This window comes from Molothrus ater, chromosome Z (assembly GCF_012460135.2).
Source record: "Molothrus ater isolate BHLD 08-10-18 breed brown headed cowbird chromosome Z, BPBGC_Mater_1.1, whole genome shotgun sequence".
NCBI lineage: Eukaryota > Metazoa > Chordata > Aves > Passeriformes > Icteridae > Molothrus > Molothrus ater.
This window is the reverse complement of record NC_050511.2, coordinates 22,869,733-22,891,299: the sequence shown is the minus strand read 5'-3', so window position 1 is coordinate 22,891,299 and position 21,567 is coordinate 22,869,733. Positions and strand designations below refer to the sequence as shown.

At 38.9% G+C, this 21,567-nt stretch overlaps 2 protein-coding genes across 4 annotated transcripts in view; both read right to left on the bottom strand.

Annotated features, from left to right (window-relative positions):
• The window catches only part of ARSB (arylsulfatase B), an 84,140-nt gene extending 75,532 nt beyond the window's left edge, over window positions 1-8,608 (bottom strand). For all 3 annotated transcript variants that reach the window (XR_008508947.1, XR_008508948.1, XM_036403738.2), the window contains exons 1-4: window positions 8,303-8,608; window positions 5,368-5,554; window positions 2,920-3,110; window positions 2,175-2,382 (exon numbers count right to left, since the gene is read on the bottom strand). Coding sequence is in view for 1 of the 3 variants with exons in the window: in XM_036403738.2 (XP_036259631.2) it covers window positions 2,175-2,382; window positions 2,920-3,110; window positions 5,368-5,554; window positions 8,303-8,608 (892 nt within the window). In the remaining 2 variants the exon portion in view is untranslated. The remainder of the gene's footprint in view (window positions 1-2,174; window positions 2,383-2,919; window positions 3,111-5,367; window positions 5,555-8,302) is intronic.
• A 5,235-nt stretch (window positions 8,609-13,843) lies between these two features.
• The window catches only part of DMGDH (dimethylglycine dehydrogenase), a 39,134-nt gene continuing 31,410 nt past the window's right edge, over window positions 13,844-21,567 (bottom strand). The window contains exons 15-16 of the mRNA XM_036403878.1: window positions 15,330-15,464; window positions 13,844-14,582 (exon numbers count right to left, since the gene is read on the bottom strand). Of these exons, the coding sequence (XP_036259771.1) occupies window positions 14,367-14,582; window positions 15,330-15,464 (351 nt within the window). The 3' untranslated portion in view covers window positions 13,844-14,366. The remainder of the gene's footprint in view (window positions 14,583-15,329; window positions 15,465-21,567) is intronic.

The window sequence follows — 21,567 nt, the reverse complement described above, 5'->3', positions numbered from 1 at the left end:
CCTGCTGCCCACACTGCTCTGGATGCAGCCCAGGACACGTGTGGCTCTCTGGGCTGGGAGTGCCCATGGCTGGGTCATGTCCAGCCTCAGCCACCAGCACCCCCAATTCCTCTGAGCAAGTATGATGATCCTGTGTCTTTAACACGGCTCATTGAACTTATGGATAAACTTTATCATTCCCTAGATTCTCCCTTGCAGTCTTCATTGAATTCCTTAAATTGATTCTTAATCCCACAAACTGGGAAGAACTTTCTTGGAGAGAGTTCTTGATCATAAAGAAAAGTGTGTGTCCCCTGCTGTGTCCCACTAAGCTAAAAAAGGGTTACCCAATGCCAGAACAGCACTTGGGGCAGGAAGAGGCACTTCTCCAAGCAGACATGTCCCCAAGACCTGAAGGTACATCATACTATAATCGTAGACTCATATTATAGCTACCAGTGCACAGCAGGACTCCCAGTTCCAAATGACCTGGAAGCTGTGCAGGGAGATCTGACACAGCACAGCTCTCTGTAAGAGATGCTCAACTGCAGACCCTCACATGTTTCTTTTCAACCATATTCTAATGTCTGTTCTGAAACACAACACCTGCAAAAGCACTAACAAAATATAGACCAACCAAATAATTTGACAAGATTTTTCCTTTTTCTGGTCTTTAAAAAATATTTTATGGTTTTAACACTTGGTTTTTGAAACTGAGTCCTTATTGCATGCAATGTTTTATGCCTGTAAAGAATAACTGCGTGAAGTAAAGAGAGAACACTGAAAAGACCCAAATCACTGGCCCCTGTCCTGCTTTATTTAAGTCCAATTTCCATGCATTTTGATCATATTAAATTTAACTCCTGGAAGTTTAAACTGTCAATTAACTCCCAATAAGTCCCATTAGATAGGGTAGGCACTTGATTCTCCTGATTGTTTGACTGTTGTTGAAATATATCTGCAACTGATTGCAAAATCATCACTGTTAAAAAACAGGGTACACTGTCACAATTCAGAAAAAATAAATGCTTCATAAATGAAAAAAACAAATTTGTCTTTTTAATTCACTCATACCTTGTAATTCTAGCTCAGATGTATTTAGCTTTATTCCACAATGTACTGAATAAACATTACTGAAATAACTCTTCCAAGCCCCAGCCTCAGCAAAGACTGGATTTTTTCCATATGGAATAAATACTGGTATAGTTTTCCATATGTCTTTGCTCACTTTCAGTTCTAAATATAAAAACATTGCAAACAGAAATAGGCATAGATGAGTTATCGAATCCTGCTAGAGCAAAACCTGGTCACAAATATAACATCATAAGGCAAACAGGTTTGGACTCAAAATTAAACTCCAAGATCCTGAGTGCTATAGGAAGCAGCTGCTAAACTCAAAACACATAAGTGCATTTTCATCAAACTTTGGTTGGTTCTTTTTCTGTTTTGCTTGTCTGTTTGTTTCAGTTGTTTATGTAGTATTTGAAGTGTTCACAGAAAATTAATTTGCCATTATGACAGCTCTAATATGTAAAGTGTGGACAAAAGAACAACTGTATGCATTGAAAGGCTACTTCCCATTTCCAACCAAACAAGAGTAAATATGTTCCTGAAATCCAGCCAAGCAGCTGTATTTCAAAAAAGTTCTGTTTCATTCTTAATTTGGAAACAAAGGAGACTGCTTTGCAATGTATTATTTACATTACTCTAATAACTTAGAAACCGGATCATGTGCCTGTACATACAAAAACTTAGATTGTAACTTGGCTGACTAGACTGCTCATCATATTTTCAGCTGTTTTATTAACAGACCTTTGTTTCATGGGACTAAGATGCCAGTGAAATACTTCAAAAACGACAAAAACATAAACACATACATCAGTAAGGATTTAATTCTGACAGATCCTCAGTAACTACAGTGTCAAGTAGGATGCTTCTAACTCCACTGCACTCCTCAGATTTTATAAAGGTATTTTTACACCACCAGGAGCATCCCCCATGTGCACAGAGTTGTTTTTGTCAAACTTGAGAAAGCCCTAAGAGAAGAGAAACTGCTGTTTCATGTAAACTCCTGCTCAACTTTCATCACTATGATGTCATTAGAAGATATCCAGAGGCAAGACAGAGGGGCCAGATCTCTCTGTAATCAGCTTGTTAGCAAAGTTATTACTGAAAGAATGCTTGAAGGAACTTACCAGTAGAGAAAACAAAAACTGTGTTGTCCCAAAGACCATATGTTTTCAGAGCATCAGTAAGATTTCCTACCGCTTCGTCCATAAGAGTCACCATTCCTGCATAATGGCGCCTTTTCACATCTTTTATGGAAGAATATGGTTTCAAGTATTCTTCAGGGACCTCAAGAGGTTCATGCACAGACTGAAAGGCGAGATAGAGAAAGAGGGGCTGGGGTGGAAGGGATAAAATGGAAATTAGTTGAACATAAAGTACTAAGTGCAAAAGTTACTGCAGCAAAAGCAGACCTCTTTTATCAACTGTGCAGGTAGTGCCTTTTGATTTCTTCTACAACTTCTACATCTTCCATTCTTTGCACATAAACTAAGAAAGCTTTAAAAAATTACTCTTGGAAAGCTGTGGAAAAACATCAGGTCTATCTTTTCTTCATAACATAATTGTTAATAATTTCTTTCTATTAAACTTCTCAGCTTAAGCTTCCTTTCTCTGTTTAGAAGTGCAAACTACTTGCTCAACTATTTCTAAAAATGTATTAATTGTATTAAAAGAGAAGAAATGGAGAAGGGTAGCAGGCCAGGACCATGCAGACAAAGCCGATTTTGGCAGCAGATGAGTTTTACCACTGCTACTTCTCACATTTAGCTCTATGCACCTATTGAATAGCTGTGAACTGCAGCTCAAACACAGCTCTATTAATATTTCATCAATGTTTTTAGAAACATTCTTTAATGCTAAAGTTATCTGTACCTTCTCAGTTTTGTGATTTGCTATAAGATCTATAGCTCTTTCTGTGAATAAATTTGTAGAGTACACATTTTTAAATCCAGTTGCAACTTCTTCTCCATCTCGAAAGTCCAGAGCACAGCGCGTCACATTCTTTGCTTTGATGAGGACACAGTGGTCATGAGTATAATAATCCTCACTGCCCAAGAGATAGCCTACAACAGGAAAAGATGTCAAATAAGCAGGCCAACATCGTGTCACATAAACACATACATCAGGAGGAGAAAAAAGTCAAACACAAATGTCAAAACATTAGTGGTTTTGAGCTAAAACACTAATTCAACCCTGGACCACCTACTGTGAGACCCCTGACATGTCTAAGTAGCTCCACATTTAATACCTCATAGGCTTTTAATTGCTAATGCCAGCATTAATTTCAAAAGAAATTAAACATTTTGAAAGCAGTTTAATGACCTCTTATTTGTACTTGGATGTCCATGAGCACTAAACTAATGCACTAGGAGCCAAGGCAGCGATCTAGCTGTGAACTAGTCTGATTCTTGGTGGTATGACTTCTATATTTGTATTTTGATGTAGGCTTCCACCTCTATTGGAAAGTTTGGAATTTTAAAATCCATTTATTCAAAAACACCCAAGAATGAATCATCTATGTCTGCTGTAATGTAATTTCTGATCCACTGCTGACACCAGCTGGTCAAGAAAAGATACTATCATTTAGAGATATCCAAAAGAAATTAGGTAAAAATCCTGCATGTATGGATTTGCTCCTACCTAGGGCTAGCCTGTTAGGCATGGAGCGCCCTTGTGTTTTAGCAGGCACAAATAAAACTTTTCAAAATCATTTGAATCTCAAAAATTACATTTGAAATGAGATTTTAGATTTCTCCCCCAATATCCTGAAAAAATTGATGAATCTGAAAAAAATACAGTCCTATGTTCTGCAAAAAAAAAAGAACTTGGGACAAAAATCCAAGACTGAAGAAATTTACTTGAACTTTTTTTTCAGCAGCTGCAGCTGGTAATTTCTGCAAAAACAAATGTACAGAAAAAATAAAGTTATCTTAAATAAAATATAAATGTCTACAATATTTTTAGGAGAATAAAATGATTAGTTTTTCAAAAGGCGAAGTGATTTTATAGGCAGATTGCTTACATCAATGTACTCAGAGGCACATGTTGCATTTTTTCCATTTTGAATGCCCACTGGGCGAGACTGCATCAAGTGTGCCACGGAATCAAACATCCCTAATCATAATGGATGCCTACTGGAATCACATGAACATTGCAGGATATTAAACCACTATATCCTCGGAAAAATAATGTCACATTGGGCACCCAAAAACAATACCCATACCCAGCCTGTCCTCAGGCTCCTGCATTAAAAGCCTGCTCAGTCCCAGGGTGAGATTTCACAAGGAACAGCAGCCTATCTACACCCATGCCACCAAGGAGATCCCAAGCTCCTGTGAAGGGATAGAAGAAAGCACAAATGCTTAAGCAATGAGAGCCATTATATCGCAATCCACATATATTAGCTTAATTCAGTTGTGAAACCATGGCCCTAAGCTCCCCAAAGAGTGAAAAGAAGGAAACCACCTAAGGGGACAGTTTTTCCCACCTCATGTTTGGATGAACATAATTTATTAAAGGCACATTCTTCATTTAAGCTGCAGGTTATACAAGAGCAACACAGGTTTTTGCATTGAAATTAACTATTTTGAAATTCATCATTCAAGGAAAGTGTCTCAAAAACAACCAAGTGGAGATGGACCTCTTTGAGCTCAGTGCTGTGCAGAATGAGATGCCGAATGAGACATCAGACAGCCCAAGTCATATACCATCCATGACACTTGTGCAAAACTAATAAAAGTGGAATTGGTACTGGGACAGGAGTCCAAACCACACTTGGAACAATAAACAATGCATAGCTATAAGTTGCTTTGCAAGTAATGCACTCACACTTAGACAATCTACTATTTAGTCTGAGAGCTTCACTTCCTAAATTATGAGTTTTTGGATACTACTCTATAGAGGCTTTCACACCATCTCATCACCAGCTCTGGAAAACCCAAACTACACAAACTGGCTGTAACTCCCCCTTCCCTATTCCCCTGTGCTGCTGTAGGTAGGAGACAGAGAATTCAGAGTAAAAAGTTAACTCTGGGAAGGAGGGAGGAGTGAGGGAAAATGGAAAGAGAGAAACACTTTACTTGGAGCCACACATTCTGATACTTTCTTCAGTAATTCTGATACTTTCTTCAGTAAGTTGTAAAGCTTGAGCATACATTTAAGGCATTATCATTTTTTAAGCAGTGGTACTTTGGAAATACGCATACCCAGATATGGCTTTACTTATAAATCAGCAGTAAATCTGCTGCTGTTACAAGAATGGGGCAGTTTCTCATCCTTTTCAACACTGCATTTATTGCCCATACTAATTCAAACCATTACCAAAGTAAGTGTCAAATCCTCTGCGGGTTGGAAGGCATTCTTTTCTGTACATCCCCAAATGCCACTTCCCCACCATGTGAGTTACATATCCCGCCTCTTGAAGTAGCTCTGGGAGGAGTTTCTCATCCAGTGGCAGACAGCTGGGCTGGCATGGCCATATTATCTGGTGTTGTAAACCTGTGTGGATCTAGCAGAGAAAAGAAGTGTGAGAGATCCCTTACAGTGCAGCCCACAGGTTAATTTATAAGCAGGGCAAAAAAGAAGCACAGCTGCATAGAGATTAGGATTATTTTTAGGGGCTCTTCATTTTACCAATGTAGCACTGAAGATGATGAGGAAGCTGCAGGTGGAAGGCAGGGGCTGCATGGAGGAAAACAAGAAAATAGCACTGCAAGAGTTAATATCTTCCCAGGCATAAATCAAGCACTTTAATCAACAATTTAAAAAATGACAAAACAAACAAACGAACACACACGAACCCTTTTATGCTTTTAGCTAGAAATCCAACAGGTAAGAATTATCATTATGGTCTGTTTGAAGGCTAGGAACATCTCAAGATGGAGTGAGAGATTTTAAATGGGACTGAAATGGGCAAAAATGCACATGGCGGGTGAATCTATCAAGCTTTTGCCTGTGTCAGAGAACAGTCACTGGAGGAAAGGTCAATAAAATAAAACTATTTTTCTATTACTCTTCTGAATGGCCATTATATATACATACTTGTATATTTATTTGCATGCTTTAAATGAGTACAAGCACTATAGAAAGCATTTGGATTTGGGGAAAGCTTCACACTGACTAGATCTGATATTCAATAGTTGTACTAAAGTTTCCAGTCTTACTAAGTGATGAATTTTGTATTTGTTTACAAAACCATCACTGATAACAATACTTTAAGTAGTATATCACACTTGATATAAGGAACCTCCTCAGTTAATGATACTATAAACTGTTTTGTCATCTCTGTCTTCTCCACAATCAAAAAGGCACTTCCCTAAACCTAGACCTGCAAACATACATGTACAAGTACATATATCATTTATATATCAAACATTTCTAGCAATCTTGATGCTAGAATCTATGCGCATGTCAAAGCACAAAGTCTCCAAGATCCCCTGGAGCAGATAACACCTGATTTTATGACTTCACTAAGCAAACCAGTGTAGCAAGCTGCACTATTAACGTTCAAAGCATTGCTTTGAAAATTAGCAACTCTCTAAACTGACTTTTAAAACAAATTAGCCATGATCTTAGGCAAGTGGGTAAGGCCCTTTTCTAAAGGGTCTACTACTTCCTCATTTTCTTTGAACAAGGAGGTTCCAAAAATAAAATTATAGTATAGATTTTCTATTATACATAAAAAACATTTAAAATATTTTAAAATGCTTTATTACAGAAAGCATTAATATACTGAATGCACAAACTAGTAAAGCATTGTAATTTCTTGTACTGTATCTGGAAAATGAGAACAAAGAGAAGGAGGCAATAATAATAAAAAATATCTATAGCTATCTTAGATCAATACCATTGCTTTTCTTTCAGACGGATTGCAAGGTGACTACCAAAATTTCATCTCCAGATTTAGGTTACTTTCTCAAGTTTCTAAGAAACTATTAATCATATCCATGGGTAAAACAATTTTAAAAAAGATCCCACATATTTGCTGCATAATAACTGCTGCATGGAATGCCTCCTCTATTTAAAAAAAAAAAGAAAAGAAAATTAATTTTCTAATATTATTTTACTCAATTGCAATGTGGTCAATATGAAGATTATTAAATTATCAAGACAGATGTATGGGATGAATTTAAATCCAGACTAACTATAGGTATTTTCAAAGTCCACTTCAAAGATGTGATGCAGCAGTGGCCACTTTCTTAGAAAGCACATTCAGATTATGAACTGTATTTTAAAAATATTCACTATGAAAAAAATATTTTAGGTTATTTAATAGAACAACCTCAAGGGTTGGTAAAGATAATGTAAATTGCTTTTTCCTATTCATCATTATCCATTCTTCGACTTTTCAGGAAAGAGACAAATGTTGCTTGGAAAGAGTGTCACCTAGAACAACATTCCTGCAAGAAGAGACAGCAGGATGACATTTATGTTCTTTCACTCAGAGCAGTTTATTTGGCAATCACTATGGTTAACATGGATGTGCAGGACTTCTTGAGACAGAGGGGAAGTTTCTGAAACACACTTAACCCTTTGAGAGTTTCTTCCTTCTGTCTATGCTGTGTGTCCTTACTTTCTTTCCTACCCCCACTCCCCAGGTTTTTGCCAAAACTGCAAAAAGAATGGGAAAGGGTAGAATGATACCAGTATTATAAAGCCCAAATCTTAAACCTGCACAACTGGGGGGGGAAGATAAAGAAAGGAAAAAAAACATGGGAAAATCAGGATCATCACTATAAAATCATTATGAACTATTTAAACACCCAGAACTAATGACCACTCTGTGGGCACTCCATCGAGGAGGGCAGAACATCTTCACCTCCTGTACCAGGTGGAGGTGAATGTATAGCTACTGACGCATTTGGGCCCTGCACTGGAAATATGTAGCAAAAACTGAACAAGTAATGCTCATCTGCTCCTTTCTGCATCTCGACTGGGTTATCCAGTGGAAAAATATCCCAAGAGTGAGGCGACTAGGGCAAGGATATTTTCCACGACAGCCTGCCGTGCCTGTTAATCCAACCGAAGCATAGAGAGCACCTCGGCTTTTCTGGAACAGAACAATTTGCACCGATTCCACGTCTAGTTTACTCCCGAGCTCGCAAGGCGAAGTTTGCAGCTTCAGAGCAGCTGTTTCGGCAGCGCAGCGGCACAGAGACCCAGCAAGCCCCAGCGGCACGGGGGCTGCCAGCAGCGAGCAGGGAGCGCCCGGAGCATCCCGCGGGCAGCGCGGCCGGGGTGCGAGCGCCCGCCCTACCTGGTAGCGGCCCGACAGGAGCTGGCTGCGGGACGGCGTGCACAGCGGCTGCGTGTAGTAGCGCTCCAGCCGCACGCCGCCCGCCCCCAGCGCGTCCAGCCGCGGCGTGCGGATGGCAGAGCCGTGCCAGCCCACGTCGCCCCAGCCCAGGTCGTCGGCCAGCACCAGCACCAGGTGCGGGGCGGGCGGACGCGCCGCCGCCGGCTGCGGTAGGCACAGCGGCAGGCACAGCGGCAGCAGCCGGCTGAAGCACAGGGACAGCAGCCGGCTAAAGCGCGGGCACAGCGCGCCCGCCCGCCGCGCCATCCCCCGCATCCCCGGCACCCGGAACTGGGCCGCGGAGAGCGCCCCGAGCCGGGGCTCCGCCCTCCGGGCGACCGGCGCGGCCCACGGGGCGGGGCTCGGGCGGGGCCCGGGCAGGGCCGGGAGAGCGGGGCCGGGCCCGGGCAGGGCTCGGGCGGGCTGGGAGAGCGAGGCAGGGCCGGGAGAGCGGGGCAGGGCCGGGAGAGCTGGGCGGGGCCCGGGCAGGGCTCGGCCGGCGCTGCGGCCCGGAGCGGGGGATGGCGGCTGCGAGCCTTGAGAGGGGGAGCGGTGCAGCTTTACGCCGATGGGTTTTGGTATTAGCTTAAAAAAGAAATTGGTATTAGAAAAAGAAATTGTGTTGGCAAAGTATGCAGCCCGCTGATGCTGGCGGTCCCTTCTAATTTTGTCTTGCTTCAGCTCCGATTTTAAACACCCGGTTCAAACCTCGAAGCCTTTCCCAGGGGAACCAGGGAACTACGTGCAGGCTTGTATCTCAAGTCATCTGTGTTTCTAATGAAGTCAGTGCGACATTATGAGGACCGGACAGACTGCATTCTCATAATATTATCTAAACTGTTACTTCTGCCTTTATAGCGGCTCATCCGTCTTTTATACAGCTAGGCTACAGAGCTTATTCTGTGTGCAAGCACTAAGGCAGCTGCAACACACACGGCCTTGCTGCCGGCCAATATGCAGGACAAGGAAAAACAAGCTGAAGATGCAGCTGAGGGGAGCGAGGCGGCGATTATTCCTGTTGGAGAAACTCTCCTGTCAGCATCAGCTGCTACTGCACACACACAGACACACACAGACACACACACACGCACGCATGAGAGACAGATGTGTGTGTCTTCCCTCCCTCTTCAACCCCCACCCCCCTGCAAAATCATAAGCACCCCGTGCTTTTTCCTCTCCATTTTGTCCATTTAGATGAGAAGCCTGGATCTGGCTGTAAGATGGTGCTTGTGACTGTTACAGTGTAGGAAGGAAGTGATGCAGAAATAGCAGCAATGTCAACGGGGCTCTTTCTTCAAACCATGTAATTGTCTAAAGCAATATTGCAATCTACCTTAGTTATAGTCTTGATGTAAAATTTAAGAGAGTGAAAGGACAGAAATAGCTGTCAGCTCTGGTCAGTTTTATTCATCCAGGGGATATATATATATATATATTTCAGTGTCCAGTGGAACATCAACCATATATTTCCCATTTAGCTAGAATGGCTAATATGCATATTCCAAATATAGCCATTCGGTAACAGGCAGAAGAAAAGTCCACATTAAAATTTGTTTTTATTGGTTAGAAAGCCAAATATTGAGTATACTGGGTTCCTGACTATTTCCTGACCAAGCCTCTGTAGGGAGAAAGTTCCTGCTTGTTTTAATGAAGTCTAGTGGATAAGCCTATGAAGCTACAAAGTTGGGTTTTTTAAAATCCCACAGGTTTCCCCACTGGTTTGAAAACAACAGCTCTGATGAGTGATGTCAGCTTTTTTTCTGCAATGAAAATGTCCTACAATCTACAGCCAGTACTGGAATGAGAAGCAACAGTACTGTCCTAAAGTCAGTTTTCTCCAAAGTAAATTCCAGGATCACTGACAAACTAGTATGTGACTATGAGTAGTATTTTCTTTCTTGAAATGTGATTCATACTGTTTAAAAGCTGCAAGGTTCCATTTTCTCTTGTTTCTAGTTCAGATCCCATGACCAGTCTCAAATGTCTCACTGAACTGTTTCTTTTTCTAACTTCTTCCATGTCCTTATTACAGGTAAAGTTTCATTCAAGTGTTAGCACATTCCCACAGAAACCCTTTTTGTTCACTCAAAATAAGTACTTTGAAAAACTGCACAGTGCTGGTGAAACCAGAAATTTTGAAACAAAATTCATAATTTCTATTCACCTTTCATATTTTCAAAGTTATCATGGTGTTCAAATGTAGCTGAATTCATATTTCCTTGCAGAGAAACATCAAGAGTTATGTACTCGTTTTCCTATTCCACTAGAACTGGGTAACCTTGGTTGCCTGACCATAGTTAGAACATTACATTGAACTGTCTTAAATATACACTGCAGATACTGCACAGTCAGTCTGAATATTGCCGCCTGTCAGATTTTCTAGGATTTTTGGGTTTTTATTAATTTTATTACTAGTTGAGGGAATTGGAACCCCAATCAGAAAAAACTATTTCTCTCAGACAGTATTCTCTTGAATCAAAAGAATAAATCCAGGAAATGGTCTATGTTTAGCCTCTTACGTTTCAGTTTGTCTTTTCTGAATTTGGGGCTGAATAATTTGGATGTTGCTTTGGGATCAGTGATTAAAGAAGTCATTAGTGTGACACACAAGGTTACAGTGTCAGTGTGGATTTATTATGCTGTAAAAAGCATGACTTGGACTCTTTTTGCAGTAGCATATGGAAACTTGGAACAAAAATTCAAATGGTAATAGTAACATCTACTCTGGTGTGCAAAAACTCTGGACATGGGAAAATATAGGAAAACGGGAAACAAAACTGTCTGAGAAAACTGCTTTTTACATATCCTCATTTGAGTATTTCAGAAAATGTCCTAGATGACCATCATTTTTTCACCTCATTGCAGATGTGTCTCCTCTGTTCACTGATGAGGTTGAGAAAGACTCTAAAGAAGTCCCTGCCAATCTTTCTACAGTGGTATTTCTGTTTGATTGGTTAAAAGCCCTCTTAAAATGCAATACTTAAACATTCTTGCTCTTATTCACTTCCTCTTGCTGTGTCTTGGCACAAGTTTAGGCAACACCATATCTCAATTTGTAATGAAAAGTAACAGGAAACTACAATAGCTGCTGAACGCTTCCCCCACTGCATTTCTTCAGGTTTATGTACTTTTTTTTAAAATAACTTTAAAGGATTGACTTATGTATGTGAACGTGTATGTTGACATGATTTGTAAAGCTTTGTCCTGATACTTTTTCATTTATCCGTGCTGTGCAGAATGCAATGTTGAGCTGTTCTGATGGATATTCAGTAAGCTGACTTGGGTGTCAGAGCAGTAAGAAGAAGCCAGGCCAACTAGGGAGAACTTTCAAACATTGCTATCACAGCTACAGCACCTCTAATTCTCATCAATCCTTGCTTAAAACTAGTTCTGATGTCTCTGCTCCTAATTAATTGTTGAAGAGAAAGGCATTCTTAAGAAGTAACAGACAGCAACAAGATATTTAATTTGCCTTACATGTAGTCAGTGATGAATCCGAAGTTGTTTTAGTCTTGTAAGCTGGCTGCAAGAAAGAAACTATACTGCCTTGACCCAGAAACATAGTTAGCTTATCTAAATGGTGAAGTTAAATGAAACTTAGAACCATGGAATATGCTGAATTGGAAAAGACCCACAAGGCTCATTTGAGTCCAGCTCCTGGCCTTGCACAGGACAACTCCAAGAATCACCCTCTGTGCCTGAAAGCTTTGTCCAAACACTCCCTGAACTCTAACAGATTTAGTTTCATGACCATTTCCCTGTGGAACATGCTCCAGTGCCTAAAAACTCTGTGGGTGAAGAGCCTTTTCAAAAAATCCAACCTAAACCTCCCCCAAGTGGGCTTCAGGCCATTCCCTCGGGTTCTGTCACCAGTCACCACAGAGAGGAGATCAGTGTCTGTCCCTCATGATGAAATTCTGACTTCAGCAACTCCTCATACAGCTTTTACTAATTAGCCAAGGCTTGGTCTTGGTGTGTCTTGGGTCACAAGACCTGTCAGTGAGAAACCTCCAAAGAAATCAGTGTCTAGGCTTGTATAATACTAGACTGTAAAATGAGAGAAGTCTGTGTCAGCTACACGTAGAAATTAGGGGTTGGGAGGTTACAGCTGGAAATGCAGCACAAGCTGCCAGAGGGTACAGGTCCTGAGTTCACTTGACTGTAGGAATTGTATCTGCTATTCATCCCTCTTTGCTCAAGCTGCAGAAAGCCTGTCCCCTCTGCAGTCAGATTGATCCAGCTGATGTATTAATCTTTCTTCTGAGTCAGAAAAGGAGTTACAAACCTGATTCTAACTGTCAGGCTGGGATATGGAGGCATTGTTCAACACTTTTGGCATAGCAAAGCTAATTAGGAAAGTACAGATGAATCTGTCTCAGAGTAACTGTTCCACTACACTCCAGGATGTGGTGTCTAGTGAATTTGCATAATCTTGGGAAATACTAAAATTTAAAACAATGTTTCTAAGCATTGTTCTTTTTCTCCACAGTATAAATAAAACCATACAACATTGGGTTGTACTTCAGATTTCTTAAATTCTCACAGAGTCATAGTGGTTAAGTGCCTCATTACAAATAATGTTATCTTTAGGAAAATAACATTTTGATGGTTCAGCAAAATAGAACTCAATCACTTCTGAAAGTATAACTGACAATAATTTCTGAATGGATTTTTTCACTCAAGATAGCATGACAGGCAGAGCTCATATATTTAATTTTGACCTGCTTTATAAAAGATATTCAAAACAGCACAATGTAATGTCAGCTTATTTTATCAAGAGTGACTGTTCATTACTCAAATTGTGTTTCTCCTGGTATATACTATTTATACATTTGCTTCTTTGCTGAAGATTTAGAGGCACCAACTCTCTTGAAGAAAGTGCATTTTGGACATGATTCATACATACTTCGAAAACATTTATCTATAGCCTAAAGGACTCCTTTACTAAGTTGGAAATTTTAACATTGTTATTAAAAGAATTGTTGAGAATATTATTGAATTACAAATTAGTGTTTTATTATTTTGTTGTGTTGTTTTATTATTTTATTATTGTGTTGTATTATATATTATTTATTTTAGTGTTTTCCCATCATACACACTATCCCAATGCTGCTTACTTGGGTTATTGAATATTTAACACTCAATAAAACTCCATTGCTATGAATTTAATTATATTTTTTCATTGCTAATATTTCTATGTAATAATATATGGCTCATACTGTTGCTTCAACCTATAATTAACAGTAAGAAAAAACTGACTATCTTTGGTGCCTGTCTAGTGGTTCAGATTTAATACAGTAAATCTGTAACTTAAGTTCTGTTCAGAAGCTGAGCAACAATATACTGTTTCTTGTAGCATATTACATGTAATGTGCCACATGATTTATGTAAAATAGTGAAGAATGGGCTTCCTATAACCGTTTCATTGAGAGGAACAGGATTTTGGTCTTTTATGAGAATTTCTGCCAGGCTGACACACAGAAAAAATGCCCAGAGTTCAGCTTACCTTTAGTAATTCCTTTATTATTTTAATGGTTAATGGGATGTCTTTCAATTCCTTATGAAGCATTCTGTGTAGAACTAGTGACACGATTTTATTGCTATTCATGTGTAAAAAAGACAGGATAAGCTACCTGACCTCAAGGGCAGGCAAAGGAGGAGCTGAGAGTGTGAGGGAGGGGAAGGAATTTGCTATTGGACAGAATCAAGAGCACATTTGTCATATGGCTTAATGCAGATCTGCCAGCCAATGTGGGAGCAAGCTGAATCAATGATGTGCACTTTCTGCTCTCAAGTGCTGCTGAGAAGCAGAACACACAGCAGCTCATCAGCTCTGCTCAGCTCTCTAATGTGAACAGCACATAACAGGGAATTAGGAAGTAATGCCATCAAATTTCTCACTCCTGAATGGCAATGAAGATCTTGAGTTTAGTAATTAGAAAATGTGAGTAGTTAAATTCTCTTAATTTTATGCATATTAATGGCACTATTTCCTCTGCACAATTTGCTGTATTGTCATCTGTGTTTATATTTTGGGACTTTCACCCTTTCTCTGAAGGCGCATTCTTGTTGGTTCAGTCAGCACCAGTGGCTCCTGTATAATGGTTGCTGGATAATTTTTACCTAGAAGTTCAACTTCCAATCTCTGTCCAACTTTGCTGAGTTCCATGGGAACATATGCGAAAGCTAGACTCTGCTGAGCTCCATAGCTGAAACATCCAGATGTGGTATTGCCAATTACCTGAAAAAAACCAAAACCAATTGTATTTATTTTCAAGATGCAGTGGATTTTCTGTAGAAAAAAACAAAACCAAAACAAAAACAACAACAGAGAAAAAAATCCAACCAAAACAGAAAAACCCAACCAACTAACCAAAACAAAAAAAGCAGCAAACCCCAGCCAAGAACCCAAACAACTAGACATCTCACATTTTGGTTTATACACTTCAGACATCATGCAAGTTTCAAGTGTGTCATGCAGTTCATAATATTCTCAATAGAGAGTAACACCACCTGAAACCGGGAAGTTTTTGCTTCTTAAAAATACACCCTGTTCTCATTATGTTCAATTAAGTTTTCACTGGAACATATACAATACCTATGCATATGTTTATTATCTATAATAATTTAATTGCTAGTGAGTATTTCAACACAATATGTGCTGAAGTGTGGAGCCCCAAACGTTGCTGTTTAATTTCTTTTGGGTAGCAAAGGTGTTTTCTTAAAACAGCAGTGAACTTGCAGAAGAAGAGAATGGATGACAATACATTAGTCTGTTCCAACCCTAGTTTCAGTGACTTGACATCATTTCACATCTTCTCTGTAGGTATTTCGTCTTTACTTCTTGCTTGAACATTAGTGTGTTTATCATAGCTTCAAATTGTTCTGTGCCAGTAAAATAGAAATAATGCATTCACACTTGAAACACAAAGATTCTGTTCATGGAGAATTAAGACTGATTTTTTGCAACATGAACTATAGTCCTTGCCTTGCCATTGTGCCACACGCTTTCATTTCCCTCTGGATCAACATTATCAGTTTCCAGGGTGAGATATACCAGTCGTCGTTTGAGCCCCTTTTCTTTAATCTGCTTCAGTGCTTGTTTTCCTGTAAAATCTGCTGCCTGAAAAAATACAAGATAATGATAATATATGTTTATTTGGGTTCTCCAATATTTAAATGTATCTTAATGTGTTTGCCCATCACATGAGTATTCTATATGAAATATAGATGAAATAAATCTTTAGCAGATAGTATATCTTGTATCTTGGTATTTTTATACTGGTACATCATATCTTGGTAACTTTTTTCTCTGTATTCATTTTCCTAGATCTCAGCCTTTAATATCCATAATTCCAATGTATTGGAAACACATACATAGTGAGCTGTAGTAAAGACTAACTGCCCAGTTAAGGCTTTAAACCAGAAGACTGTACATCATTTCAGTGCCTATGAGAAGAAGTGAATTCCAATACCCAGATCCTAAAGTCTGGGCCTTGCTCTGTCAACACACTTCCTTTTGAAGCCATCATCAATTTATGACAGTAACCTGCCAGTATTCCACTTTGATGTCTCTGCCAGGCTGCACAGCTGACAGTTTACTCCTTATCCTTGTTTTAAGGTAGGTACATTTTGTTTCTGTATCTACCATTTTATGGGACAATGCAGCATCTTTTGTAAAGAATACTGCTTTGTCTGGAGTTCCCTTTTTCAGTCTGCTTAGAAAGGTACAAGCAGTTTCTCATATTTCCAGAAGACTGCACAAATGAGTGACTAGTGTGGAGGTAGTCATTGGCAAGTTTCAGAACCCTCAAGGGTATATAGGACAGTATTTACTGTATCTGATCACATTGAGCTTATTCTATCACAGGAACATTTAGGTAGGAAGGGGCCTCGAAGCTCGTTGAGTGCAATCTTTCACCAATGACTGCCTTGTTAACTACAGCATAGCATAAAGTGTCATGTCCAGTTGTTTCTTGAACATCTCTAGGGATGGTGACTCTACCACCTCCCTGGACAGACCTTTCCAATGCTTAACAACTCTTTCCATTAAGAAATTCTTCATGATGTCCATTTTTTCTCCTATGGCATAGATCAGACAGAATAAATGAATTGCATTTAAACTAAAATGCCAAATACACACAAGCCTCCCCATGGGCAGAAATATAACAGCATGGCTCACAGACTAAAATGCTTTGCATAACACAGAGAAATACCAAGAAGTAAACACTCTACAGGGATACTCAGCATTTAATCAATTCCTTCCTATTCATGCTAATGTAATATCAGGTATTTAGTCACATGGAATGTAACTGTGGAACTAAATGCAAGTATTCAAATGCAATGTTATATGCCCTAGAACAAGCAGCTAGCCTGCTTTAGAATCTACCTGAGCATGGATCATTTTTTGCCTGTTGTTTGCAGATACAAAATAAAATCCTTTCCCAATTCATTTTAATTTGGCCCAGCTTTTGGCCTCCTGGAATAAACCACTACATAGCTATTATGCTAACTGAAGATGCACATGGAGGATTTAATGTAAAGGGCTTGTTTTTTGCCATTTTCTGTTCATTGAAGGTTAAGAATATTCCAGTCTATTTAGAATGATAGCTTGGAAAAATAACCAGGATGTAACCTAGAATTCAAACTCTTCAAAATACACACCTCTCATATATACACACATACTGCAAAAATGTGTGTATCTACATGTATAAATACATAAACAGATGCATACATGGATACATACTTGAACACGATATGAACATGCATAAAAATGTATGTGTGAAAATGCATGTGCATATATAATGCTCAACTACCAGTCTATATGCACTTTTAAATATTTAAAGCGCCTTCTTAAATTCCAACTATAGGAATTCAACTATTTCAGTTTACTTCTTTTACGGTTCTTGGGTACCCATGGCAATTTCACACTAATGTATTCCCACCTTTATTCATTTCTGCTTTTTAAGCATATGTGTCATAGGATTGTTCATTCCAATCAAAACAGAATTTGGAAGCTGATGCATTCAACCTCAGTCTGGCTATTTTTGGTAAAAAATGCTTCCTCTTTCTAGGAGAAAAATAGTCAGTTTTCATACTGCTTCTATTTGCTTTATCCTGTCATACAAAATATAATGCAAAAAAAAATCATATTTAAACCAGTATAATCCAATAAATGAATATAAAATCTCCCAAAACCAACAAAACAGAAGAAAAATAAACAAATGAAAACACTGAACAATTCCAGCCTTGAACAAATATAAAATTTAAAGCTGTTCTTTGCTGTCACAGTTTAAAAAAAAAAAAATTATGTAATGTGTAGGAGCAATGCAAATTCTTTGTACTAATTGAAGTTAAGACAGTTCTAAAAAGCTATAAAATAGAGAAGACTTTCCATTACTTTGGCACAAATTCCCAAAGCATTAAGCTTTGGCAGATGTAATGGTTTTAACATAAAATAAAAAACACTTCTTAGACACCAAAGATAAAGACAATATCTACTGTTTAGCTTCATTTAATTTGAGTGCAGTTCACCAGATAAAAAGATGGGCTTTTCCTTTTAATTTGTGTGTTAGATAAGTTTAGATAAAATTAGAATGAAAAATCATATCACAAAGACAAATCAGCCAAATTTTTAAAATAGCACGTAGCTAAAGGGATACCACTGATTAGCTCATCTATTAACACACTGTATATTTGCCTTATCCTTCTTATCAGGCTTTTACTTTGTGTTAGTGGCCATGTGTTTGATAGCACAAGATAAACCCACTGTCTTCTAGAAAGATTTCACAAGACAATAACCAAGGTGATTTTTTTATGCACAGTGAGGTACCTTGAGGATGTAACTTACTGTGTTTCAAATGTACCTGGCTTTCAATGGCACCCCAATCATAATTCTAATCCTCTGCAAAAACCTCTTCTAGTTTAAGGGACGCAAAGGAATAGAAATTATCTATAAGCCTTTCAAAAACTTTTCTTTCCACGTTTCTCAGTCTGTACAGTTTATCAGAATTAAGTTGAAGTGTCTAAAAAGAAACATGCTATATCTGTTCAACAGTTACTTGCAGCAAAGATATACAACTCTCTCAACAAGGAACTGCTGTAATTTATTCAGAATACCATTTAGGACTGTGGGCATAGAGCCAAATTATGAAGACAAAGTGACCCGACAGAGTAAGGCAGCACCAACAGCTGCTGTCATCTACTATAACCATAATGTTACAACACTCTGGAGGCAGCCTCTATACAGGATAATGAAATTTTTCATAGCTAGATGCTCTTTAATTATTTCAGGGTAACACTCCAAATGATATCTGCCTCACCAGCCTGATAAATGAAGACAATTGTCTTCTCAGCAAATATTTGACAAGTTTCTTTTTCTGTAGCAAATCAAAACTACAAAAAACACCACACAAAAAGTTTTTAAGGGAGGTGGCCACTCTGTATGTATAGCACCTGCACCCGTGCATCTTTCACTCAATCCACCTAAGCTCTTCTTGTATGCAGTCAGCTCTAGGAAGTTGATACAATAGAAATAACTGATGAATTACTGAATTATTTTGGCTAAAAATCCCTATCTAAGTGGTGCTTATTCCTTTACATGGCCAAAGAAACACACAGGGAGTCACCTAGATGTGCATTTTATACAGATAAAATCTCTGCAGATTCTTTCTAGCATGTTTCCTAACCTGTATAAATTTATGGAATAAGTTCTCTGTTTTTTGACCCTCTGGACACCAAAAGATGTAATGATAGAATACAGTTCTACTCACTCCTGAAATTCAATTTGAATGGGGACAGGACTTAGGTGGAAAAGTACACTGACCAGATTATAGGCATAATAAATGGGGATTGAAAGGAGGGGGAGGGGAAAGAAATACCATGACCCATCTCAAATTTCCTATCCATCACTCCTTTTTCCTATCCCCTAGCTCCTTAGCCCTTTTTCAGTAAAGCCTCTGCTCTTTTTTTTTCCTCCTCTTCCCTTTCTTGTGTGGAGTAAAGCTGGCATGGAACATAATCCTATTCCAGGTTATGGAGTGAAGTCAGTGACCACTATTGTAGTCATTCCTCTCAGAACAAAAGGGATGCAAGCTGGAAAAGTGAAGCAAGGGCAGACAATGGCAATCAGGGGGAGCTGCAAGAATTCTTGGAGCTCGGGCTGTTCCACACCAGGACCATGGGAACACGAGCTGGACAGAAACAACTGAGGGGCAGTTTTGGTAAGTGGCCAGGAGATAAACAAATGACTAGAAAGAGAAGGGAATAAAACTGTAAATCTAAGCCTGCTATCAAAGAAATAAAAGGGTGGAGGCACATTCTTAGAACTGCTCATCCTTGTTTCCTGAGAGATAACATCTTACATATTGTTATGTTGGCGGATAGGTCAATACTCCAGGAATGGAATTTATCATTCACTTACCAATATGAAGCTGAAGGGTGTGACAAAACTTCTTTCATGATGCATACCAAAGCCATTATATACTCATGTGTCTAACAGATGTAATAGTAAAAACCACCAAATGTCTAAGTCAGAAAAAGAGGTAGCACTTGTTGCCTGAGAGATGTGCTTTGACAATGACATTCAGGCAGCCACTGTGCAGGGATGGAGGAGATGAAATGCAATTAGCGATAAGCAGACAAGGAAAAAAGTAAGAATCAAAGGAGAAGGTTTTAGGTTGGTAATAAAAAGGGGGGGGGGAAGGAAAAAAAGCCCTGTAGAATAGACATAAGAAAAAATAAGAGATTCTGGATATAGAAAAATCTGGAAAGAAGTTTGGAATTAAGAACAAAAAACCTGCCTCAGTAAATAAAGAGGGCTGAGGCAAAGAAACAATGCCTCGGGAAACAGTAGTTTCTCCTAGTGGAAACAGACAAAATATGAGTTGAGCACTCAGATCCTGACTTACAAGAGCACACTAGAGAGAGTTCCAAAGGGTTTCCTTCATCTACTGAACTACCTTCCCAAGCTCTGCAGCGAGCGCGACCAGGAGATGGCAGTCTTGGATACAGCAACACAAGCACAAACACACCAACAGCCAACTGCGGACTTGGAACTCAGAAAAATCCTTCTGACAGAATTAATTTCCGTGAGCTAGTATGAAAGGTTTTCACTCTAACATCAAGTTTCATAGGGATTTCTGATCCATTAAAGTCAGTAGAAAAATAAGACTATTTTAAGCATTCAGAGGTGATATCATTGAGTACTCAAAAATCTGAGCAAGTGCAAATGTATGGAACAGTATTCTTGGATGTGGACCAAAAAGAATTGCAGACTGTCTTCCTTAAAGATATTCTGTGTATTTCCTGGCATAGTGAATAACATTAGGACTCTACTAAATATTTTGTAACAGAGTTACAAATGAGATGAGGCTATCTAACAACTAGCAAACTAACTAACTAAATGTAATTGAACAGCCAAAAGAAAGACAACAGGTATTGAAAAAAAAAACCTAAACCATTGACAGAATTTTGTTGCAAAATTGTGAAAGCATTTTATACTCTAAATTATGAACTGATTTTATTATTGTCCCTCCACTTTACTTAAATTGCATCCCCTCCTGCTCATCTGTGCAAGGAAGCAACCAACACTAACATTAGTGAAACAGGGGTTATCAAGCAGACTCTAGAGGAAACCACCTAGAACAAAGCCTCAGAGTTACGGACAAAATGAAAGTTGCCACAGAAACACTGTGGAAATGGGTTTACATATTGCCAGGTTATAATTTAATACCCTGTGAGATATTAAAGAAAGTCAGCTTCAGCTTTGAAGAGTTTTTCCTATTATTCATGGCAAAAAAATTACTAGTCTCTCTGTACATGAAGATAATGCACACTAAACTTTCTAAACACAGAGACCATCAGGATTTTATGAGGAATTTACATCTCTTCATATATATTACCCAGATATATGAATGTCCTTTTGTAGGAATTAAATTGTAGAAATTAAAATTCTTTTTGATCATATTACTTTCACTGGCATCTGGCTCTTCATCATTTTAATCTGTTTAGAAACTGTTTTCATTTTCCATGACATACCATTCAAGATTCGCTTATGTTGAAGTCTTTTTGCAACAGTTTGTGAGTATTTCAGCTGCTTGTTGCACAGTAAGAAGCACTCTAGTTTTTAACTGAACAGTCTTTTGGTTCTGATTTACGCAGAAATCAGCACTTTCCCCAGCTGGGGGCGCATGCTTAAAGGAATAATCTTTGTGAGGAGCTGAACA